Source organism: Podarcis cretensis (genome assembly GCF_951804945.1).
Source record: "Podarcis cretensis genome assembly, chromosome: 3".
Taxonomy (NCBI): Eukaryota; Metazoa; Chordata; class Lepidosauria; order Squamata; family Lacertidae; genus Podarcis; species Podarcis cretensis.
In genome coordinates this window covers 44,415,691-44,441,587 of record NC_137172.1, presented here as the reverse complement: position 1 = coordinate 44,441,587, position 25,897 = coordinate 44,415,691, and the positions used below count along the sequence as shown (strand labels likewise).

The following is a 25,897-nucleotide window of genomic DNA, read 5'->3' as shown; positions in this document are numbered from 1 at the left end:
GCAAGTTAAATGCACATCTAACTTTCTAGGCCAGATATCGCAAGCAATCTGAAATGTGTGTGTGTTGAAAATTAGCAATTGCTTTCAGTTATTTTCTAGCCCTGCCGGTAACTATTTCTGGAGTGCTGTTGAATGGAGGTGTATATATGTGTATGTTTGATCCCTCAGATTTGCACAAAACCAGAAAACTGCAAAAGTATTACAATCACCTGCATGTGCACTTTTGCACACTTCCTGGGCAGGTTTTTTTTTAAGGTCCCCCCTCCCCAAAGCACAGCTATCTTTGTTCATGTCCTGTCAATACTTAATTAGCATAATGGAATCAACAAATTATAAAGTGGGGACAAACACAAAAGGGACCTCTTACTGGTATAAACAGGAAAGACCAGTTGCTTTTCCTGTACAAATTTAAATATGTGCTGGTGTGGATTACTCTGGTCTACTTTGTGTAGGGGAAAAAGTAGATTAACAAATAATGCTCAAATGTGGACATGTCCCTGTTCAAAGTTTAAGTTTCTGATTACACCTGAAAGTCAGGTGTAATGTTTAGAAAATTATATATTTCTCAAATTACGCTCACTGTGCAGGATGGAACCAACCTGAGTTGGTGATGAATAACACAGTGTTGGGGGAGGGGGGAGTTCAATGCCAAATGTAGCAATGACAAAATTTCCCTGAAATATAGTATGTTGAGGTTGTAGCAGTAACCATTGTATAACCCTAGCAGCTGAAATCTGAACAGACAGCCTTGAGATTTCATGTATCAGATGTAAATTAAACAGAAATCTAAATCCCAGATGAGCTGCTAGGAGAGAGTCCAAGTTTTTCATAACGGGAAGTTGCTTTTACATAAATCACACTTTCTTCCCCTTGGCTAAGTCCGTCTGGTCGGTTGCAATTACACATAAATTTCAGAAGAAGCTTTAGCCTGTGCATGTATATTCTCCAAGAGAACTATTAAATACATTTGCCTTACTGTACATACCAGGGAGTGGTAACAAAAGAACCACAACCTTCTAAAATCTGAATCATATACCAGAACATTTCTGAAGAATTATTACAGTCTGTAGGGAAAAAAGTGATTTGCATTTAAGTACTGCATTATGAATTGTCTAAAACGAGAGCCTCTCATATTGTATCTAATGTTAATGCTTTCAGGTCTGCGCTCTTCCTTGATATAATGAGTTTGTGCCTCTTCAAACAGAGAATAATGATCAATGCCAAGGAAAGGAGAAGTACTGAAAGCTCAGTGTTACTGGAAATGTTATGTACAATGATGTTATGTAAGCTTAATCTGTACAGCCCCCACTTTTTTCTTACTGTGATGCATAATTTAAGTAAAAGAAACAGGGTTGCCAACTGACCAAAATAAAGTCAACCTGAGCTGCCCTAGTGCCTTCAACAGCAGCTTGATCGGGTGAAATCATTCTGTGAAACTTTTCATGACATGGAGATTTAACGTTACTACTCACTAAAGTCATGCAGCTCAAGCTGTTACAAGGAACTAGGGTCAGGCAAATAATAAAAAAGTTGACAAAACTTAATAAAAATGGAATTATCATAGGGGTGTTATTTGTACAGCACCTAAGAAATTAGCACTAAGGATCTTCTGCCTCAAGTACAAGGCACATGTGAAGACAACTGGCTGCACAATAATTGTGTAATTACTGCTGATAAAGGACATCATGATTGCTGATAAATCTCTTCCCCCTCAAAAAATACATCTCTTTGCTTTGATTATCACTGAATCACAAACTTCCCAGGATCCCCCCATGCTATGCTTCCAGTGGTGGCTGGTGACCATTAGGACTGGTGGTGTGGAAGGCAGAGAGGTCAACAGTAGGTGGAGCCAGAACCAATGACCAGCAGAGCCAACTGCTTCCAGTTTTGTTCCCACCTTAAAGGGGGACTGACCATTAGGTCCAGTGGTGGACGACTCTGGGGTTGCGGCGCTCATCTCGCTCTATAGGCCGACGGAACCGGTGTTTATCCGCAGACAGCTTCCGGGTCATGTGGCCAGCATGACTAAGCCGCTTCTGGCGAACAAGAGCAGCACACGGAAACGCCGTTTACCTTCCCGCGGGAGCGGTGCCTATTTATCTACTTGCACTTGACGTGCTTTTGAACTGCTAGGTTGCAAGGAGCAGGGACCGAGCAACAGGAGCTCAGCCCGTCGCAGGGATTTGAACCGCTGAACTTCTGATTGGCAAGCCCTAGGCTCTGTGGTTTAGACCACAGCACCACCCGTGTCTGAATTCTAAAAGGACAACACTGAGACTGAGGAGGAGGAAGCTGACAGGCAGCGCCGCCCCCTGGACTGGTTTTCAGTAAGTAGTCAGGTGGGTGGAATAATAATAATAGTAATAGTAATAGTAATAGTAGTAGTAGTAATAATAATAATAATAATAATAATAATAATAATAATAATAATAATAATAATAATTTATTTATACCCCGCCCATCTGGATGGGCTTCCCCAGCCACTCTGGGCGGCTTCCAAAAAAATATTAAAATACTATAATACATCAAATTGGCTGATATTGCAGGGCCCCATTTGCCCTGATGGACCAGCCCCCCTGTACTCTTCAGCTAACTTACATCAGTGGTAGAGATGATTCTTTGCTATCTCAAATCCCTCTTCTACTTTCTTCTGGGATTGAAGTGCATGACTTAAAAAGACAATTATTTTCTGCCATTCTGCTTGATGTGAAAGTGTAGCTTTCTTTGAGGCAATTAAGACCTGGTTGAGCCTGCATTCTTCAGCTCTATGCCTGGACATCAGGAGAGCCAAAGTATTATTTGCCATTTGTTTGTCTTGTGCTGTTCACTCAATTGACTTGTTAATCTATGGCTTTAAAATCCCAATGTAAAGGCAGTTTGCAAACTGATTTGGATTAAACAGCTCAGACTGTATAGAGTTACAAAGAGGATTGCTTTAAAGCGCACCTGGAAATCAAGATAAAGTAACTCTGTGTATGAAGCAGCCTGGAAACAAAGTGCCATTATGGCAGAATGTCCTTCTAATAAAGCCCTGATAATCACCATCACACGCGTTCTCAATCAGACTTTCTCTTGCGTTTTTGTCATGGAGGAAAGCTAATTATGTGCGACACAAAAACACATTTGTGGTACTCAGCAAAGTTAGATTTTAGAGTCTTTGTGGACAGCAGCTGCAGGGCATCAATCTGGATCTGTGATAAATGATTCTGACATTTTCTACAGGCAGAACTCACATGGAAGGCCTTTTTATTTATTCTCAGATGTCAGGTTCTGCATTATTGATCAGGTGCCATTCATTAAAGGTTGCTACATACTAGGAGGGGGGTAGGGAACCCCTGACACAGCCCCTGAGCTACACATAACGTAATGAATTATTCCATGTAGAAGAGCTTCCCTGAGATCATATTAAGGTTGCATGATGAGAACCTTGTGTCATCTGCTCATACCAAATTATTAAAATGGGGAGGGGAGAGAGAATTATACAGTTTGCCAGACAATGTTTATACAGTGAATACTAACAAGCCATACATCCCATTCTGTGGCAATTAGTTTTCTGTGTCATTCACAGCAACCCTGTAACTTATTATAGCACTTAACAAGGCACTAAGCAGTGCTGGAGATTATTTACTCCAGTTCTGGCTAGAAAGACTGGATCCATTGTTTAGGTTTCCACCTTACTGGGCTGCTGCAGTCATCAGGATTAAGAGCCAGTTACACTGTGATCTCATTCAAGAATACAGGTTGGCAGCACGCAGCCAAGTAAAGCTCATTTTGTTTTCAAACTTATCTTTTTGCACTTAAATTTAACCTTCCTTAATCTGACAATCCCGTGCTTCTGGCGGTGGAAAGGTCAAATTGTAATCTACACTATGGTAAATCCTCTGGCCTATAAGGAGTGAATTACTCATTTTATGCAGCTCAAACATAAATAAATATTTAAACTGAAATGTTTCGGTAATTTTTGTGACAACCATATCGAACTTAGATTTAAACTCTGTTCAGTTCTTCAATATTCAAAGATGTTCTTAGGAACCAGATTCCATAACCATGCATTAGTTAGATGAATGAATTGTATCAGATCATCCGATGATTTTAAAACAACTAAACATGTGTTTTCTTTTGTTGATTGCAAAATCTGGAGACTTGAATAAGTACTCCAGTTGTACAATATAATAAAAAAAACTGTTGGGAGGGTGTCTCCCCCCTTAATTTCTTTTTTCAGCATCATGTTATAGTACATAGAGAGGGGAATCTTTTAACCTGCTGGCACACATTTCTCCAAAGACAGTCTCTCCTCTGGGATATTTCTTTCCAAGATTACTTATCCACTCTTACTTACCCACTGTAAATTCCCAGGACATTGTTGGCATCTGTCTGCCTCGAGAGACAATGGAGTGTGCCTCCAGGAATGAAGCCAAACCACTGGAGAATCACAGCGCCTGCTGTGGCTGCAGCAACCAGTAACTTGTAACTGCTGCTGTGTTTGCAGCACTGAGGTGACCTCCCCAGGATGTAAGCCTGGGCAGTGTGTATGGAGGTCCACCTGGACACTGCTTCTGACTGCAGTATTCTGGATATGTCTGGGAAATTTCAGGCGTATGGTAACCCTAGGGTATGAAGGTCCCCAGGTGATAAGACTCTCTTCTCAGCCTTGCTGGTGTGGCGGAAAGGAAAGCAGAGCAATACATTTGGCACCAGCTTGGCTGCAAAAGTTGTTAGGAGACATAACAAGGTACCATCCAACTGTCTTAAGGACTTCACTCAGGATTTGTGTAGGGTTTACTCCTTACCCTTTTCTTTTCCTGGAGATGTCCCACAAAGCAGCAGGTACAATTTTTTCCCTGGGGGTTTAGTCCTGAGGCCTTTCTCATAAGGCAGCAGAGTTTTCATTCTCCTAGCTAGGCTACCTTCTCGGGCTGACAAACCCATCTGCCCCACACTTTTCACCACAGCACATGCAGTAACCGCAATCTTGACCCTTGGACCCACACTAGATCTCATCCGCTCACTCCACCAGAGCCTGTCTTCACATGCAGGGGAAGTCCCTAACAGTTCGCTTGGTGCCTCTTTTGGTCTAGCAAGCTGATTGTTAGAACTGTTTTATTTTGCTGCTGTTTTAATGGACTTGTTTTATTTGCAATTTAGGACTTATCCAGATTTACCTTTCCTGTGCTCTTTCCAGGTGCTTTAAAGCTTTGTGTCTGAGGTGCTTTCTTTTTGCTCTGGAGCTTTCCCTACAAAAACTGCACACTTTGAACCTCAATTGGAGCAAATGTCAATCTGCAGAAAACCTGAATTGATGTTTGCTCTGATTCAGCTTTAAAGAGTGGGTTTTCTCAGGGAAAGCTCAGGGTAAAAAAACCCACACCCTATACTTGGAAAGAGTGGGGCAAAAGGCAAGTGTGGTTAAGCTTAATATCTATATTTGAGCCTTGTTCTGAAATAAATACAGAATTGCTTTTCCTCATGGGAAAAAATCCCAATCCAGGCATTGTTTTTTAAAAAATCTCATTGCTCTTTGCTGAACATCATCTTAAGACTGTTCCACTTCAAGAGCCACAATCCTGTATGGTGATGCCACCCCTTTGTATTTATATTGAAACCCAACAGCAGTTCTGTCCTCCTGCCCATGTTCTTCTTGACAGATGTTTATTGGTCTAGACAAGAGATTTGCTTTCCATCTAGTGAACTCCTACACCTCCCCCCCCACTCAATCCCCCGAATCAGCCTCCTTTTATTGAGTGAATATGATTACCACCCTTCGTTCTTCAGCTTGGAACATACTCTTACAAATCTGTCTGTCTCAAATTGTAATTTGCCACCTCATTCCATTTTAGTTTTAAAGAATCCTTATCTGATTGCATCGCTACTCATTATGTCCTTTGCTGCATAGACTATCATATGCAGACCTGGAAGCCTTCTTTTGCATGTAATCATGGAAACAATATGGGTGTAAATAACAACACTGAGTAGGATACTCTGCTCCTTATGCAGAGCCTCAATATCCTTTGCCTTCCTCATGCTGCAATGGAATAGCTAAGTAGAGATTTATCATTGTTTCTTCCACCCACCCAAATTAAAATTCTCATTCAACCAGACTGATTTTAATATACAGCTCCTTCACAGTGCTATTTTTAAAACATTTTGGAATAGGATTCAGAGGTTTGGAAGCATCAAGAAAAAATTAAAAGAGTGAATCGTGTTTTGTTGTTGTTTTGTTGGCTGCCAGTTCACAACAGCCAACTCTGCAGCTGTATCAGTTCTGTGTATGCAGGCAAGATAGTCTTGAGAATGGTCTTTTGGGCTTTTCTGGCTCTTTGCACTGGAGGCTACAGTCTGCGGGGTGAAATGAATTCCACAGACCTTTCAATTCAAAATATTTCAAATGGGTGAAGAAGTGCAGGATATAGAAAGGGGGAGCGTACTAAAACTTGCCAGTATACAGTCCCTAATATGTGCAGTAAAATGCACTGTAAAACTTCAGGCTACAAGTGGAAAATGCTGCATTTGAATGCTCACCTCCATTAAAATCAACTCCTGATTTTAGCAGTTTTCCACTTGCAGGTGGGTGTTTCCTTTCCCCCACTTTTAGAGAAGGGATTGGGAACCCTTGGCCAAACAGACATTAAAGGTAAAGGTAAAGGTACCCCTGCCCATACGGGCCAGTCTTGACAGACTCTGGGGTTGGTTGCTGGACTGTAATTTCCATCATCCCTTTCTGTTGTCCATTCTATGTGGCACTGATGGGATTTGGAGCCCCAACAACAACTGGCTACATTTTCCCCATTGCTGTTTTAGAGGGAGGTGAGCACTAAAAAATACGCTTTCCCTCACTTGCGCTCTAAGGACTCTAGTACTTCATTCCCAGCTCAGTTGGGTACATGTGTAGCTAATTCTATTGCACCTAGTTCTTTTCTGGTAAATTTTGAATCCGGAATTTCTTTGCCTCTGACCAGAAGAAGTTAATTTTTGGATTTCTTTTAACTCAGTGGATGTGAGCCAATCAAGGCATAATTTAAGACCCTACTCTACAGCTAACAGCTCAACGAAGAACCTAAGAGTTGCAGTAACTGTAGAGTAGGGTCTTAATTTAGGCCTTGATCGGCTCACATCCGCAGAGCGAAAAGCCAAAGGCCTTTGAGAGCATTTTCTCTACAACAGGGGTGGGGAACCTCAGGCCTGGGTAGCAAATGTGGCTCACAAGACCTCTATTTTCTGGACCTTTGAACTAGACCATAACGTGTCTCCAGGCCATACCCATCAATGACCATACTCCTTCCCCTACTTGAGTGTTTAACTGTGACAATGCCTCTTCCTTGACACAATGTAGGTTTGTGTGGCATTTGTGTGTGTATAGAAACCTCTGACTTTCCTATGTCTTGAACACATCCTACCATACAAAGGTAAGAGTCAAATCTGTTAATCTGCCCACTTTTGCCTTTGGTCCTGCCCAACCTAGCATGTGGTTCCTGGAAGTTTGCCCACAAGGGAATGTGGTCTCTAGGCTTAAAAGGCTCCCTCACCCTTGCTCTGCAGCTTGGCAACTGAATTGGCCAGTGGCTCACAGATTTATAGAGGCAATATATGTGACTCCTGAGGTTAGTTTACAGAATTATTTTTTTGAGAGGAAAAGGTGTCTATGTACAGTGGTACCTCAGGTTACATACGCTTCAGTTTACAGACTCCACTAACCCAGAAATAGTACTTTGGGTTAAGAACTTTGCTTCAGGATAAGAACAGAATTCGTGCTCCGGCAGTGCGGCGGTAGCGGGAGGCCCCATTAACTAAAGTGGTGCTTCAGGTTAAGAAGAGTTTCAGGTTAAGAATGGACCTCTGGAACGAATCAAGTACTTAACCCGAGGTACCACTGTATTGATTTCCCCCCGCCATTCTCCTGTTGGTTAAACATTCATTATTTTTATTCAGCATGTCCCAGTTTCAGTCTCTCATACCCTCCAACATGTTGAGTCCCAAAACTGGGATGGACGTCTTCCTGTCCATGCTCCCACATGAGTCACGTGACCTGCATGAGATCATGGGGGAAATGCACGAGATCACCGCATTCAAAATGGCTGCCATACTCTCACAGAAAAAAACACAGGATGCCCTGGCTTTCCTGGGACGCTTGCAGGCTGTGGTCTCTAGCAGCTATAGTAAATAGCAGCCAACTCACTGTTGCATGGCACAGCACTGGCATTGGCATAAAGCTGGTAACTTGAGCTCTGCCACACCAGAGGGGATGAAGCTCTATTGGCTGTGTATGTGGTACCATTCTCATATGATCATTCGAATGCAAGCACTTCTGGTGATGAAAATGCTCTCTTAACTCCTTCACACACTGCCACCCACATCACACTACTGTAGTTGTTTGCCAGGTGAACACCCTAAGAAGAATTTAATAGTACTGGTGTAAAAAATATTGCGTTTTCTATGAGTCCAGGCAGAGCTATATACATCGTGGTGATCATTTGGTTTCATGCCAGGGGATAGGCTATGCAAACATTATAATAGTAGGGAAATCCCTAGGTGAATTTTAATACTCTTGTATATTTTGTGTCAATTGCCTAGGGCTCAGGGCAGAATTTAATGGAACTAATTTGACACTTGCCAGATGTAAGAGAGGAACTAATTATCTCAGTCTTTCTTTCTTTTTTTTTACTCAAAGATTTTTGATACCTTTCCACGTTCCTGGTGGTCAGAGTTAAGACGTAGCTGATTTTTAAAACTTGTGTGAGGACCATGTGCCTTATGTGTTAATACATATTGTGTTAATACATACTTTTGTCGCAGCCCCTACTCTTGTAATCTGGCTGTTACTGGAACTCATGACACTTCAGTTCATGGGTTTCTTTTTTTACACAACTTGTGATTATTTCATGATTTCATTTTCATGTTTTCAAGTGTTCTAAAAGACTATTATCTGAAGAAGCATAATAAATTTTGTTCATGATAAGTAGCAATGGAATTCAAGCAGATGAAGATGCAAGAGTGAATATCTTAGTGTGTGAATGTGTTTACATCTGTTTTCTCCTTCCAATGTATTTTGAAATGCTTTAAGGCCATTAACTTTTTATGAAAAGCAAGAAAGAGAACGATGCATTAAAGCACCAAGTGAATAATAATTGTAAAAGAATTACAGCATAATTACCTTTTCTGAAATGTTTTGAAAGTATTACAAAGACCCAAGGGTCACCGACCTTTCAAAAGGGCGACCAGTTTTTATTTCCATTTTTATAGAAAAGTGAAGTGAAAGAAAAACAACAACCCATCAACACACTCTCTGGGTGTACCTACTTCATAGTACTGTACCAATTTTATCACTGTCGCTTCAGAACATGGAGACAGGTTTCAGACAGATGCTGCTTTTGCATGTAATCATGAATGTGTGAAAGCATTTTGTGGGTTGAGGAGAGGATACGGTTACCAACTGACATTTAAAAAGGCCATAGCCTGTTGCTACTTCTTTAACAGCAGCTTGATATGCAGGAATCAACACCTTCCACACCATGGAGATTGGAACTATCACTTGGCCCTCTGTTGCTGCATCTGACCCCAGGTATAGGTACTAACACCTTTGATCCTGCCCTCTGATTTCCCTTTTCAAAACTCAACCAACTTCTGGGTTGTTGTTGTTGCTACTGCTGCTGCTTTTAAATGAAGAACTTGAACATATTTCCCTTGAGCATGTGAAGAAAGCCGTTGCTCTAGAACAGGCTGATCACTTTGAAGGTGTAGGCTTTGTGATGAAGAAGAGTGGAAACAAAGGGAGGATTTGCACCAAGTGCATCTTTTACAACCAAGGGCTACAGCTCAGTAGTCTGCTTGGCATGCAGAGGGTTCCAAAATGCAGCCTAAAAAAAATGAACACTCACATTTTCCCATATGTTCATCCTAATTGTGCTGGCAAAATTATGGATACCTTGAACTCTACCGATTGAATGACATCAAAATGAAGATAAAGAAATCAGATTCCAGTATGTACCGGTATTTGTTTATGATGTTCATTTCCCACTCCTTTGCAACAAGCTTCTTTTGTGTGAATATGTAGGTAAGTCATAAGAAGATATAGATTTTATTGCACCATTCAATTTTGTGGCTGCTCTCAGCATAAATTTATGCTCCTTTCTGTTATTTAAAGCAGTGGCAATGAGGAATTACAAAGCCTACTCTTCATTAACCTCCAATAAGTCTGTTCCTATAGTCAGCAATTGCCATTACATTGATAGACTGCTAATATAGCTTGATAGCTCTGCTCTGCCTCTGTCTCCATGGACAGTGGACTCCTGCCAGCCCCCTCCCCATGCAATGCGTGTCCAATAAAATGTGCCAAAATGACTGATGGGACAAGTAGTTCACAAAGACACACTGCTCAAAATGAAAGTGCTCCAGCCTTATGTATCACATAAGCAACTATATAATCCCAAAATGAAATTTTGCCGTGTGGGTTAGAGCTGCAAATACTGCTGACCGAGAGCACTGAAGCCTCCATTTCTGATATGCTTAATATATTCCTACACCAAGACAGTAGCCTAAGTAGACTGCGAGTGGACTTCAAAATTCTTGACAGAGCTTGAGGACTGAAAAGATCAGAAATAATAAGAATTATAGATTGAGTTCTGCTTTGTGGTATAACCCAGGTGTAACTCTGCTGGGATCAATAACAAGAAACATAAAACATTTAAAGACATCTCATAAAATTCAATGAGCCTTACGCAAACCGGTGCCAAGAGAAAGCTTCCCATGTGGCAATGTGGGATTTTGTTTGCTTCATATATGAAGAAGAAACAAAAAACAAAAAACCCCAGAGAATATACTGCATGGATTTCTTTTAAACAACCCTCTTGGTGTGACCTGTCTTCTAATGTATTAATAAATCCCAGCAAGAGGGACATATTTTGATCTCACATGGTAGTGAACCAAAGAGATTAAGAGGAGCTATTCAATCTTATTTTCTACAGCATTTGTTGCAGAAGGTACACCTATCGAAAAAGAGTTTGGGGGATTTTCCCCTCCCTTGATGCAAAACAAATGCAACACAAGCTGATAGGGCCACTTCTTGGAAATAACGCTTGCATTGAATATTCTCCAGTTTCCATTTTTGGTTGAAAATGACTAAGAGTGGTACAAATTTGTCTTAACAGTTCAACCCTATACACTGAGTTCAAAGGAACTTACTCTCTAGTGAGTGAGTATAGGATTGCATTCTTTGAAAAAGCATTGAGTGTATAAAAATTCAGCTTTTTTAGAATACAAATTCCTGTTCAGTACAGTTTTTCTTCCTGTCTGTTACTTCTTTCTCCATGGATAAGTCACCTGGCAATCTCAGCCAATTAGGAACCTCATTATGAATGACATCACAGTGGTACATTACGAATCAAATTGGTTATTTGATGCATCAGGGAGGGCACATGAAGGAAACTGAGCATGAGGGCAATGCTTCACTCATTTGATACATTGGTGATCTCACTGGAGTGAGTGCAATGCGTGATATCACAAGAAACGTTCAGTTAACAGAATTTTGTTCCAAACCAGCCTTCATCCAAAACTTCGTATTTTATCACTTTCATACAAAGCACTCAAGAGTCTAATTATAGTTGCTGCTGATATTTGTATATATAGCCTAATGAAATGTGTGGGATTTCTCCTTCCCTGACCCCACCCTTTGTTTGCTTATAGGTGAAGGTCATGGTCCGCATTTGTTCTACCTTGGCCAGGGACTCCTCTGAATCCAGCTCCTTCTTAAAGGTTGATCCTCGTAAGAAGCAAATTACTCTGTATGACCCATTGTCCTGCGGAGGCCAGAATGCCTTCCAAAAAAGGAGCAGTCAAGTGCCACCCAAGATGTTTGCGTTTGATGCCGTTTTCCCTCAAGACGCATCTCAGGTAGGCAAACTGTGATGGGGATAATGTTCAAAGAATTGCATTACTGTTATTCAGAAGCTTCATTATATATTAATATCAGGTCGAGAATGAATTTCTTTTGTAATGTATATAGTAAATGTTAAAACCTTACCCAGTTCAAAATGTCTAGCCTGACTTATTCCAAAACAAGTGTGTGGGTATGTGTGTGTATGGAGCAAAACAGATCAATACTGGTAAGGTCCTATCAGTATGTAAAATTCAACCACTTCAGGTTTTAGCTTGCCTGCTAGGTTTTGTGGTTCATAGCTGCCAAAACTTTCCTTCTGCCCTCAAAGGAAAGTGTCCTTTGATATCCTTGTGTCCATTGATATCAGCATGACAGGGTCCTTTCTGTCCGTAGACAACCTTCTTTCTCCTTGGCTATCTGTTTGAGTATGTACCTCAAGCATCTCTCAGTTTTGCAGTCTTATAATGCTTACTAATTTATCAGTTCACATTAGTAGTGATAGTCATAATGAGAAGGCTATGATATTTTCTGTAAAACACCTGCCCCAAATTGTAATGTAGTATCTAAAAAATCTGCACCAGAAAAATGAGGTAGGAGATAGGATAATATTCTGTTGCTTATAATTTTTTATTTTTTTTTGGGGGGGGGAGGATTTAGCAGAAACCAGCCATCTCCTGGTTTGAAGCTGTTTTAACCCTCATCATATTTTTCCTATAGATTTTGTTAAACTATTATAACAAAAATTGTTTCAAGTATATAGATAAAAATAGCATTAAAACCTATAAACTGTTATTAACAACAACAAATCTAACCTAGTTTTCTTTAAGCAAGATATTGATAATCCCATTTATAGTCACATTTCCTCATGAATATATAATCTTCTTCTCCATTATAACAGGCCGAAGTATGTGCAGGAACGGTAGCTGAAGTGATCCAGTCTGTGGTGAATGGTGCTGATGGATGTGTATTTTGTTTTGGACACACCAAACTAGGTTAGTAAGTTTCATATTCAAAGGACAATGTAGAAGGAATTTGTCAGCTATAACCTCCTGTAACTTGTTTCCTTCAATATATCAGTCACTCTTGTATTTCCTGTGATTTTGATGTATTCCCTGAATACCTAACAGTGACCAGGTTGGGGGTATGTGTCATTCTCCACCTCATTTGCTCCTCAACATTGGTTTAAAATCATGATGATTAGATGAAGGAAGTAGCCACTTTTAAATTCCATGGGGTGCTTATGGTTGAACACTAGTGGCCAGTATTAGTTTGAGAAAATGGTATCCATTCAAGATAATGAATGTTTATAATAATAAAAACTGCACTTACAGATCAATCAGCTTATAACCATATTATTTCAAAACCTTCTCATTGTCATGATTGACAGCATCTAAAGGTCTACCACTTGAATGGATATACTATTCGGAAATTTTATCTCTAGTATTATTTAACTTGGGATTGTAAATTTTATGTGGATGGACTCTGTTTGTATATTGATTCATATTTCCTATACATGAAAATGAAAACAGTGAGCCTTACTTGCAGTTTTACAATTAAATGTAGGTTGTATCATGCCCAGTTTTACCAACAGAAGACTGAGGTACAAAAAGGAAATTGAAAAGTTAATAGAATATCCATTCAATAGCTACAACTACTTTTCAAGTGTATTCCAAATCAAAGGGCGGAATCCAACAAAGCGCTAAGTCTCTTGTTCAATCAGTGCAAGTTCTGCACCTTCCTTCCCCTGCATGTACCCTAAATCTGTTCTAGGTGGTCCCCAAACCCTTAGGAACAGATTTTGAGAGGGCATGAAGCATGCATGGGGGGAGGATAAGTGATGTTGGGCAACCATTGACTGGACACAGTTGTGAATACCACTGAACAACACATTATTGCAGATCAGGATGTGCAATATTTTAAGATCACTCATAGGGTTCCTTTCTTCACATTTTTTGTTTGCAGTCATTATATTATCTTCATTTTCTCTACTCCATTCCAAACAGGAAAATCCTACACGATGATTGGAAAGGATGATTCCATGCAGAACCTTGGCATAATCCCTTGCGCCATATCCTGGCTGTTTAAGTTGATTAATGAACGGAAAGAGAAGACAGGAGCCCGGTTCTCTGTCCGAATCTCAGCAGTGGAAGTGTGGGGAAAAGAAGAAAACCTGAGAGACTTGCTGTCAGAGGTGGCAACAGGCAGCTTGCAAGACGGCCAGTCTCCTGGGGTCTACCTTTGTGAGGACCCAATTTGTGGCATGCAGGTGAATACAAAACTCTTTTAAGTTATGACATATACCAAGTGGTGTCATGTTTTTACTACAATGGGTTCAATTTAAAAAAAAAAAAACCACACCCAACAACTCTAAGCACAAACTTTTTCTGACTTGGAAGTGTTTACTCTCAGGCACACAAGAAACTTTATGACCTGCAGCTGCAGGGGCCATCTGCTCTCCTGGCCTAAATATTTGCGCCTTTGGCATAACTTGATGTTGAGCAGAGACCTCTGTTTGCTATAAAATGTGAAAGGATTCAGATCAAACAAAATTTGTCTCCTTCCTATAATAATTTCTCCAATGTATAACAACACACTAAAATATTTACAATATTGCACAAATAGCTGGAGGCCAATAATATGGCTGTTTATATCTTCACAAACTACATTATTTATAGTACTAGGCTTAGTAATGTTGTAGGAAGTATTAATAGCTACTTATTAATTGCTGCCAAGCTGTGAATGGGAGCCCTGGCCAAGCCAAGAACAACTCCCAGTGTTCTTCGGATAGGAACACCCAACTGGTTTAAAAAAACAACACAACACTTCCTGGCCATGTTGAAAGATACATGAGCTGCAGTAGCCGTTTGACTCCCTGCCCCTCCTTTAAATTATGGCTAAATCCTCTAGGCACCCTTGCTGGCAGGAGTTCCTTGTAGACCTCACATCTGAAACAAAATACCTACTGTTCTGAGCATACAGTGACTACTGCCCTTATGGTGTGGGATTTTACCTTGCACTGAATGTGTTGGAGAGATTTCCACCAAAAGAGGAAGAGAGAAAGTAAACATTAATTATACTCAGAAATCCTGAAAACACAAAGGGCCACACAGACTTCATTCGGCGTTTCAGTTAACTTGTGCAGTCCATAGAGAATCATGCCAAAAAATCGTTCAAAGCTTTATTCAGTGCCTGCAGAAAATATAAAGTTGCCCCTTTTACTACACATCAGACTTCAGTTTATTGGCAAGCATGTATGATAACTAAGCAGTCTTGTTTGAAGCACACCAAAGTTAGAGGACAAGTTAGAATTCTGATTAGGGATGGAGATGATCTTGAGCATGGCCAATGGTCATGGGTGTTGGGAGTTGTCGTCTAGCAACATCTCAACAGCCACAGGTTTTCCACTTCTGTTCTAACAGAACATACACATGTCCTGACATTATGATGCTCCATGTTTCCCCACTCTGCATAAGGGGCAGCAAATGATGTGCAGCAGGGATAGAGGAAAGCAGGATTGATTGATCTCAGGGGAAATAGAAATTATATCCACAGCTGTCATTTTAAGCAGGAACCATGTGTTTACTATCACACCTAGTTTGGACTTGGCAGAAGGTTTTGAGAAAGCAGATTTGCAAAGCAACTGTTAAGGGTCGGGGGAGTCTTACATTGTCCGTTACAAGACATCCAGCCTCTCAACATATTTACTGAAAAGAACAGGGAAGTGTGGAGGTAGGCTTGCTTGATGGTAACCTTGAAGGCAGATGGAAGCTAAAGTGTCAGTGACCAAAACCAGCCTAACTGGGTCTGAGAAACAGAAACCAGATCCAAAGGAGGACACCAGGTTCAGCATCACAGATCTAGAGTGAAACACCTTGCTTCTTCATTTTTGGGTTTTTGTTCATGTGGAGGCATTCCACTATGGGGATTCTCTTTTGCCAGAGATGTTCTGCAAAGCAGGATGTTCCCTAATCTAGAGCATGCTGTATTTTGGTGGTGCTAACAGAAAGTACCTTGCCAGTACTGGATCTCAATAAGCACATTTTATGTGGTTTGTATCCTGTCGGTTGCCTTGCAGCTGCAGAATCAAAGTGAACTCCGAGCTCCTACTGCAGAGAAAGCTGCCTTCTTCCTCGATGCAGCCATTGCCTCGCGTCGTAGCAGCCAGCAGGATTGCCGGGAGGAAGATCACAAGAATTCTCATATGCTCTTCACTCTGCACATCTACCAGTACCGAATGGAGAAGAGTGGAAAAGGGGGAAGTAAGTCCCACTGTTTCCCTATCTTTTTCTAAGTTATGCGTATACTGTTGTCGTTTAAATGACTATGCATCTCCAGTGGCACCCTTGTAAATGTCCACGTATGAATATGCAAGGCAGTTCCATCAAACTGGGTGCACAATGCTGAATGCACAGCTCCTGGTGAATACGATCTATGCACCTGAGCCATGCAGCAGGGCACTGGTACTGACTCCTGCAAAGATGTCAGTGATCATCCAGGGCTATAAGGGATCAATTAATACAATATCCTTGAACCTGGTCTTGTACCAGCTTTCGAGTACCAGAGTTATGGGCTGGTGACAGTCCGCCCCCATCAGCAGTCTAGCTGCAGTGTTTCCAATACATGAACCACTGTGGCCACACTATGTCATGAAATGTCTGTTCAGACGTGTCACTTTACCCTATAAATCTCCAAACTCTGCATTGGCTCATGAGGCTAAGTAACTCTTCTCCAACTGAAAAACTTTTCTCCCTGCCCTGCAACTGCCTCCTCTTTCCTCTGTTTACTTGTTTGCGACCTGCTGCCTGTCTCCCAGACGACTACTTGACTGCGCCAAAACTAAAAGCACAACCAAAGACATCTCTCTACTGGCAGCATTAAAATAGGGGCATTAATTTAGCAGATCTCATAAACGAAATCCTCTCTCTTACCACCAAGGGTGGCTTCCTTATTCGCTCGGGAACTTGAAAAGCCACTATTTCCTTTATGGGTATCATTAAATGATTGAACCATTTAATCCCAAAGGTTAGCAATTTTTGTATTATGTCAGTTTGAATTGCTACGTCTGATGCCTTCTAATAGGAGTTTGAATGAATATTTTTGTTGTTAATAGTTCTTTGGATTGTTTTTGATTCAGAAAATTATCCAGTACAAATACATACATGCATGGGTGATAGCCAGCATTAGTCATACACAACGTAGACCTGCTGATTTTTATAAATCAGTTGAATAACACCCACCATAAATATAAACACAGTATCATAGTACACATACAATGTACATGAATCAAAGTGTCCAAACATATCATACAACTGAAATCTTTTTTTGTATGTATTATAGTAATAGAATTGCCAGACAGAACTTAACTCACATTGGGCTTATTGATCTTCCCCCCTTCAGGGAAAAGGAGGACTATGGATGTGCAATCTTTTAGGAATGAGAATGGCATGCTTTAAGGAGATTGCCATTAAAGTCATGTAATTTTCTATGTTTTTTATGTGTGTGCGTGCGCACACACTTTGTAATTACTTTCTAATGTAATTAAATGAAGAAATCCTATCATTTTCTCAAAGCTTGATATTGCATTCATATTCTACCTCTGGGAGACCTATTGAGCTGGCTAGAGCCCAAGATAAGCTCTGATCTAGTCTAAAGTTAGTTGCGATTAGGCCCCCTTAATTTCTTTTTAAAATGCTACTCATTAACATTTTTAGTATAAAATAGAAATAAATAAATAAAATGTTGTAGAACGGCTGGAAGCAGAATCTTATCTATCTAACAATCAATAAATAAATAGGTGCCAGTTCTTCAAAAATGTTAGTGGGTGATATCCAATTTAATTCAGACTCAAAGCAGACCTACTGAAATTAATGGACTTAATTAATGGACTCAGACTAAGAATAACCTTTGATATCACCGAGGGTTATTAGAAAAATTAGAAAAACTTCCATTTCTTAGTGTAACATGTTCACTTAATTGCAACATTTGTACTACACGCCATGCTCTCAAAAAACAATTCGTTTATTGAGAATCTAGTAGTTTGAGGGCAGGGCTGGACGTTACAAAATTGACCACTAACATTATAAGCAAAGCCTAATCTCCCAGCCAATGTTCTGTAATCTGCAATCCAAGGAAACAACTCTTTATATTCAAGATGGCATACCAATGCTGGTGTACAAAACCTTGAACTCACAGTCCATATGCTACCAAATCAAGGTCAAGGTTCTTGTATAAATTTACAAGGCACTTGACAACTTCGGTCCAGGATACACTAAGAACCACCTGATTCCTTATATCCCTGCCCAGTTATTGAGGTCTTTGGGGGAGTCACTATTAGTGGCCACCCCCATGACTCGGACACATGGCTCATATGTGTTCAGTATAGTAAGCCCAATTTTGTGGTACTCCTTCCTGACTGAGATCAAACAGGCCCCCTCCCGGTTGAACTTTGGGGAGACCTTTTTTCATTTCAGCAAGCATTTTAAGCAAGTTTTCAGATTTTATGGTTAATTTAAATTGATTTTATCTTTATTTTATCTTTTGTAAACTTACTGTATCCCACTTAGAGGCTATGATGTTAAGCAGTGTATAAATTGTTAAAATCAATAAATAAAACACCATGCTTCAGTGAACCTAACATCTACCTTTCTTTCCTTTGTACTTTGGAACAGCAAAATTTAGTTTATCAGCTACATTAAATTTCTAAGTATTTCTCAAATGCTTTTTGTGTGTATACGGTGCACAAATAATGACACCATGGAAATTTGTTGAATAATGCCCTTTCACGCTCACATTAGATGGCACTCTATTTCTGAGCATATAACATGTTGAACACCGGCCTCTTTAAGTAGTGGGTCAGCATTTCCAACAATATTTTTATGAAATATTCAGAAGCCAGACATTTTTGAACTGAGGAATATCAAGTGGTAATGGTCTTTAGCTTTTTAAGAAGTGAAAATTAAAAAAAACTGCCTGTCTTATCAGGCAGTGTCTCTTGTGTTATTTTTTTTAAGCATATGTGGAATTCAAGCACATATATTAAAAGAGGCAATAACAGAGGAAAATGAAGTACTGTATAAAAACAACAGGCAATTTCACTTGCCTACATATGCAAGAATGGAGGAGTTGGGATTAGTCACAAGAAAGGGTTGAGAGGAATGAGTTTAACTCTTATGTTTGTTATTGCTTTAATGCGGGCTTCTTTGTTTTTGTTGTCTCTACTCAGTAGGTTATAAAGATCATTAATTTCTCTCTCTCTCTCTCTCTCTCTCTCTGTGTGTGTGTGTGTGTGTGTATCTCCAGTCTTAAAACCCATTGGTTTCAAGGGACCTTATTCCCAGGAAACCACATATCGTATTCCAGAGTTTATATATTCCAACACCATACTTACATTAACCTATGAGAATCAGAAAGCTGGCTCTTAATATCCCTCTCTCTCATTTCTTCTCTAACAGTGTCAGGAGGCCGTAGCCGCTTACACCTCATCGACCTGGGCAGCTGTGTTAAACCCCTCAGCAAAAATCGTGAAGGAGGATCTGGACTTTGTCTTTCATTGTCTGCACTGGGCAATGTGATCCTAGCCCTAGTCAATGGCAGCAAGCACATTCCATACAAGTAAGTGATCTCTCACTGTGTCAGCTCTCTCTCTCTCTCTTTGTATTGTTGGCATCCATAGGTCTCAAGAGACAATGGAAGAGTGTGCCATTGGGGGTAAAGTCAAACTGTTGAAGTGTTACAGCATCTGCTGAGGCTGTAGAGGCCATTAGAGGAGAGAGTAGTGTATCGTTCCAAAATATATTCATTAATATCCTCAGCTCTGTTCAAGAAGTGGGAGGGGAAATAATTATAAAAATCACTAGGGCAGTACGTGGTTGCATATTATCTGTCAGCTATTCTAAGCAGCAGAGAAGATTCATTTTGGAGACTTGGCTTTCCAATACCAAGAGAGATTTACTAAGTCTCATACAACAATCTTTTGGGTGCTTATTGCCCATAAGTAGTAAGGATCACCTTCAAGTGATTAGGTATTCTGTAGAAACTTTTTATAATTTGGAAGAGAGCTGATCTCTTTTCTTTCAAGTGTGAAATGACAAACACAGGTATGTGTGAGGCAGTGGGATACAAATTTTTCATAAATGTTGTTGGCTTATTTGCAGGGCCTAGATTTGCTTCATCTTGTTTGTCAGCCAGAGCTGCTGCAGAAATTTGATCATTTTGCTTATGATGCTGATGCAACTTTTATGATACAAAGCTATAAACAGCAAACAGCACATACAGAATAATAACATTGAATATTGAACAGAAGACCCTTTTCTAGTCCCATATTGCTAATTTATTTACTTATTTATTTATTTCATAAAGTTTATACACCATTTGACTGTAATGAAACCCTCAAAACAGTAATAACAAGAACTGAACTCCACAAGTACCAAATTATATGTTAACATTTATCATAATTTCTATTCATGATCTTGCCCACTATTAATTTTCCAAATTGAACATACTTTTCGGGATAAATGGGGTCTCATTGTATTATTTTTGTAGCATAAGAAATAAAATCATTCCACACAACAAAATGTTGTGGTTTCACTAGCCCTTTGAAGTTAAAAACAATACCTCTAGATTAGGCTTTTGATAATATCAGTTGAAACATCTCTGTAACATCTACATGTTTTCCCCCCTTTGAGCCTGAAAAAAGGCAGGCTGAAGAAAATGTGTGTGTGTGTGTGTGTTTGTGTGTGTGTGTGAGAGAGAGAGAGCGCGAGCGGGGTGGCGTACACATTTAGGCTAAACCTATCAGAACATTGATGTTGTTTAAGTTGTAAACAGCTGTTTTTCTGGACAGGGAGAAAAGCACCACCCAAAATGTCTTCCACTCCTCATGCTGACATATCTCTTGTTGCTGTGATTCACAGCTGTTATTCTACACTTCTTCTGGATTTCTGCAGACATACAGGTGCCAGAACACTTGTTCATGTTTGCATCTATCTCATGAAAAGAAACACAAAGCTTTCTCTCAGTGAGCTGTTACGGAATCTATTCCCAAGAGAAACATTTGGCCTGCTCATATGGCTTGCTAGCCATCGTATAGAAGCAGTCCCAAGGATATACTTTAGAGCACACAGATCTTGAGATACAGTGCCCAGTGTCGACTTCACTGAAGTGGTGGGAAACCTGCAAAGCGCTTTACATTAACTGGAGCCTATACCATAGCTGTCAAGCGTCCCTTATTTGAAGGGACAGTCCCTTATTCCAGCGCCATGTCCCGCTGCTGTCCCTTATTGATGGATGTCCCTTAAATGATGTCCCTTAAATTTCAAAGGAAGCAGCTCCTCTCCCTCCCTCCCTGCCAGCCAGGGAGGAGGGAGGCTCCAACTGTGTTGCTTGGCTGCGTTGCTCACCCAATAAGAAGTCTAAAAACGACTGGGGGGGTGGAGCTTGCATGCCTTGTGCTGATCAAATTGGCCGCGTTGCCTGGGGACTCGCCTTTGCTCAGCGCTTCCCAGCGGAGAGGTGACGGTGGTTTTCCTTGAGGCTTCATTTGGCTGCTGACTGGGCTTTCTGCCTTTGGCTCAGAGGGGCTCAGAAGTCGAACATACCTATGCTGAGTGCTCGGATCGGAATCGGATGGATACGTCATCGACAGCCCACTCACCCTTGCCGGCGAAAAGGTCTGTCTGGAGCGGGAGCACATGGTGGGGGAAAAGGAAAGGAGATCTCGTGGGAGGGGGGGCTTTTGAATTTGTTTTGGAGGCTCCTTCGATTGACTTATGGAGGAAAGGAAAGGAGCTGGTTGACTAAAATGGTGGGTGACTGGCAATCTCGTGGCGAGGGGGGAGGCTGTGTCTGTGTGTGGCTAGTTAATGCAAGCTGAGGGGTTTTTTGAATGCTGGACGCCATTTTGTTGCACGTGCTGCTGCAAACTTTGCAGTGCAAAGCCAGGCCGGGGAGCCATCTTAAGTTGAGGCTGCATAGGCCTTGTGGTGCATGTGATTCAGATTCTATTCAGTTGAACCTCTGGTTACAAAGTTGGTAGGACAGAGTGTTCTCAAAGCTACCAGCATGAGTTTGACCAGACTGCAGGAGGACAGGAAGACTGGAGTGCCTGGAACAGGTGAGGCTGCAGGTCCTTTATTTTGGCTGCTGGTCCCTTATTTTCAAGGCTGCTGGTCCCTTATTTTCAAATCTGTAAGTTGACAGATATGGCCTGTACACTCTTTGCACTGGTTCCCCGATTGCACTTGTAGCGCCATGAAAATGTTGCAAACATTTGTGTCACCTTTTCTTTCTCCAAACCTTTATTGGGCATTACAGATACAGACCATCTTAAAGCATCCATATACTATACCACACACACACACACACACACACACACACACAGAAATATAGTATCAGAAATTTTCATTGGAGTGTCTTCCCGCTAAACCAAGGGTAGGCAACCTAAGGCCAATGGGCCGGATGCGGCCCAATCGCCTTCTCAATCCAGCCCGTGGATGGTCTGGGAATCAGCTTGTTTTTTCATGAGTAGAATGTAGTATGGGGAATATGGCCACTGGTCCCATCACCTCCTGGTAAATAGAAGGGAAAGAAATGGAGGCGGTGAGAGATTTTACTTTCTTGGGCTCCATGATCACTGCAGATGGTCTAGCTGAAATATAAGAAAAGAAGTAACTTCGGTAGGTTTAATTACCATGGTGTTAAAGATTTGGAGTTGGAACATTAATGGGATAAACGAGAGAGAAAAAAGGTGTAAAATTGAACAAATCTTGAAAAAAGAAAGTGTAGACATTATTTGCTTACAGGAGACCCATATAGCAAGAAGACATAAAAGAATTCTGATAAATAAAAGACTGGGAAATGAGTTCATATCATCTGATAAAGTCAAAAAAAGAGGTGTGGTTATTTATGTTAAAAAACAAATTGAGGCCCAGCAAATCTTTAAAGATGAAAACGGAAGGATAATGATGGTACAAATTAAATGGCATGGACAAAACTTAATTATAGTAGGACTATACGCTCCAAACAATAATAAATCCGAGTTTTATAAAACCTTGGAAGAAAAACTAGCTGAATACGTAGATCAAAAAATGATTATACTCGGGGATATGAATGGGGTGGTCTCACTAGAAATGGACAGACTCAGAGATGGGGGGGGGGTAAGGAAGGGAAGTTGCCCAGAACCTTTTTCTCATTGGTTAAAAACTGTAACCTAATAGATGCATGGAGACTTAGACATCCGCTGGAAAAGCAATTCACGTACCACTCTGAGCCTAACCAATCACTGTCCCGAATAGATCAGATCTGGGTCTCAAACGAACTAACACCAAGAATTATACGGGTAGAGATTCAGGCTAAAATAATATCTGACCACAACCCAATAAAGATGGAACTGAAAGGTCTGGAAGAAGGTACTTTTAGATGGAGTCTGAAGGATTATCTCTTAGATGACCAAGATATAGTCGAAAAAGCGCAGAAAAGGATGAAAGAATTCTTTAAGGATAATATGAATGAACGCACCAAAACTAAGGTGGTATGGGATGCGGGCAAGGCAGTGATGCGGGGCTTTTTTATTCAGCAGAATGCCATTAAAAATAAAGGAAGAGATAAAGGGGAAAAGGACATTCTGAAACAGATAATGGACTTGGAGGGGAAATTAGTTAAAAAACCTAATAATAAGAGAATAAAAGAAAATATTAAAGTACTGCAAGCCCAGTATGCAACAATAATAAATAGGGAAGTAGAATGGAACATAAAAAAACTAAGACAAAGAACGTCTGAGTTTGCGAACAAGTCAGGGAAGCTTCTGGCATGGCAAACCAAGAAAAGAAAGGAACAAAGCACAATAAATAAAATTGTTGCGAACGGAGAAGAAATAACTAACCCCAAGGAAATAAGGAAAGTTTTTCTGGATTATTATAGAGGATTATATAAAAATAGAGAGAGATATAACCAGAGAAAAATAGAAAGATTTTTGAAAGATAAGCAGGTTCAGAAGATTCCAATAGAGAAAAAAGAGCAATTAAATACCCCAATAGAGACAGAAGAAATAAAATCAGCAATTAAAGAATTAAAAAGAGGAAAAGCCCCGGGCCCAGATGGCTTCACGGCAAGCTACTATAAAGAAATGGAAAATATTGTATTGGCACCACTGAGAGAAGTAATGAATAATATTTTGAAAGAAAAAGAAATACCAGATACATGGAAGGATGCTTTTATTACTTTAATCCCAAAACAAGATTCAGATCTGTCGCAAGTTAAGAACTACAGGGCGATCTCGCTGATAAATGTCGATTATAAAATCTTCGCAGGAATACGGGCAAGTAGAATTAAAAACATATGGTCAGAATATATCCATGGAGATCAGGCGGGCTTTCTGCCGGGCAGGCAAATGAAAGATAATATTAGAAGTATAATAAATTCCATAGAATACTTGTCTGCCAGGTATGATAAGCAAGCCATAATGATGTTCGTGGATGCAGAGAAAGCATTCGATAATATAGTTTGGGACTTTCTACTAAAACAGTTAGAATATATAGAGGTCGGTATGAACTTCTTCAATGGAATAAAGGCAATCTATACGGAGCAAAAGGCCAAATTGATTATAAACAACGTGGTGTCAGAAGAAATAACGATAGCGAAGGGTACAAGACAGGGTTGCCCACTCTCCCCGTTGCTATTTATAATAGTACTGGAAGTACTTCTGAACTCAATAAGACAAAATAAGAAAATAAAAGGGATTAGAATTGGTCAAAATGAATATAAAGTTAAGGCGTTCGCAGACGATTTAGTAATAACAACAGAAGATCCGCTGAACTCAATAAAAGAGATACTAGAAGAACTGGAACAATTTGGTAAGGTGGCTGGCTTCAAGTTAAATAAAAGAAAGACTAAAATAATGGTGAAGAATTTAGATTCGAAGGCAATCGAGGAATTACAACAACAAACAGAAATAGAAGTGGCCAAAAAGGTGAAATATCTAGGAATATGGATAACCCCGAAAAATATAGACCTATTTAAGAATAACTATGAGCAGGTATGGAAAGAGATAAAAAAAGGACTTGGAGAGGTGGGGGAAGCTGAGATTGTCATTCTGGGGTAGGATAGCTTTAATTAAGATGAACGTTCTCCCGAGAATGTTATTTCTGTTCCAGAACTTACCGATAATCAAGGGCACTAAGATATTTAAAGAGTGGCAAAGAGGAATCTCAAAATATGTCTGGCAGGGCAAAAAACCAAGGATTAAGTTTAAATTGTTAACAGAAGCTAAAGAAAGAGGGGGATTTGCTCTGCCAGGTCCGAAATTATATTACGAGGCATCGTGCCTTTGCTGGGTGAAAACGTGGATAAAATTGGAAAATAAGGAACTATTAGATCTGGAGGGGTTCGACAACAGAGCAGGATGGCATGCGTACTTATGGCAGGGAAAGAGGAAACACAAGGGTTTCGCAACACATATCTTTAAAGGCCCTCTAATGGAAGTTTGGGAGAGGAATAGATTTTTACTAGAACCTAAAGTACCACACTGGCTATCCCCATTGGAAGTTATGAGCGTGAAAAAAGTAAACATGAGAGGTGATTGGATAACTTATGAACAACTGTTAACAAAAGTAGGGGGGACATGGAAACTGAAACCATATGACCAGGTTAAAGAAAAAGTTTATGATTGGTTACACTATTTCCAAATAAACGAAATGTTTAGACAAGACATTAAAGAGAGAGGATACGCGGATAAAGAATCTAAATTCCAGACTGAAATAATAAACAATGATTATAAAATTCTTTCTAAAACGTATAATATGCTATTAGAGTATAACTTGATAGATGAGGAAGTGAAGTCGGTGACATCGGCCATAATATATACTATGAAGAATGGGAGAAACTCTGGAAAAAAAATCTTAAATTTACAGCTTGCATAACGTTAAAAGAGAACCTTATGAAGATGTTTTACCGTTGGTATATAACACCTGCAAAATTAGCAAAAATATATAAAACTTGCAATAAATGCTGGAAATGCAGGGAAAAAGAGGGATC

General features: G+C 40.2%; 1 protein-coding gene across 6 annotated transcripts in view; it reads left to right on the top strand.

Moving 5' to 3' along the window:
- The window catches only part of KIF26B (kinesin family member 26B), a 290,029-nt gene that overhangs the window by 208,423 nt on the left and 55,709 nt on the right, over nucleotides 1-25,897 (top strand). For all 6 annotated transcript variants that reach the window (XM_079969424.1, XM_079969423.1, XM_079969426.1 and 3 more), the window contains 5 exons: nucleotides 11,677-11,883; nucleotides 12,768-12,861; nucleotides 13,873-14,135; nucleotides 15,945-16,128; nucleotides 19,321-19,480. In XM_079969424.1, the coding sequence (XP_079825550.1) occupies nucleotides 11,677-11,883; nucleotides 12,768-12,861; nucleotides 13,873-14,135; nucleotides 15,945-16,128; nucleotides 19,321-19,480 (908 nt within the window). The remainder of the gene's footprint in view (nucleotides 1-11,676; nucleotides 11,884-12,767; nucleotides 12,862-13,872; nucleotides 14,136-15,944; nucleotides 16,129-19,320; nucleotides 19,481-25,897) is intronic.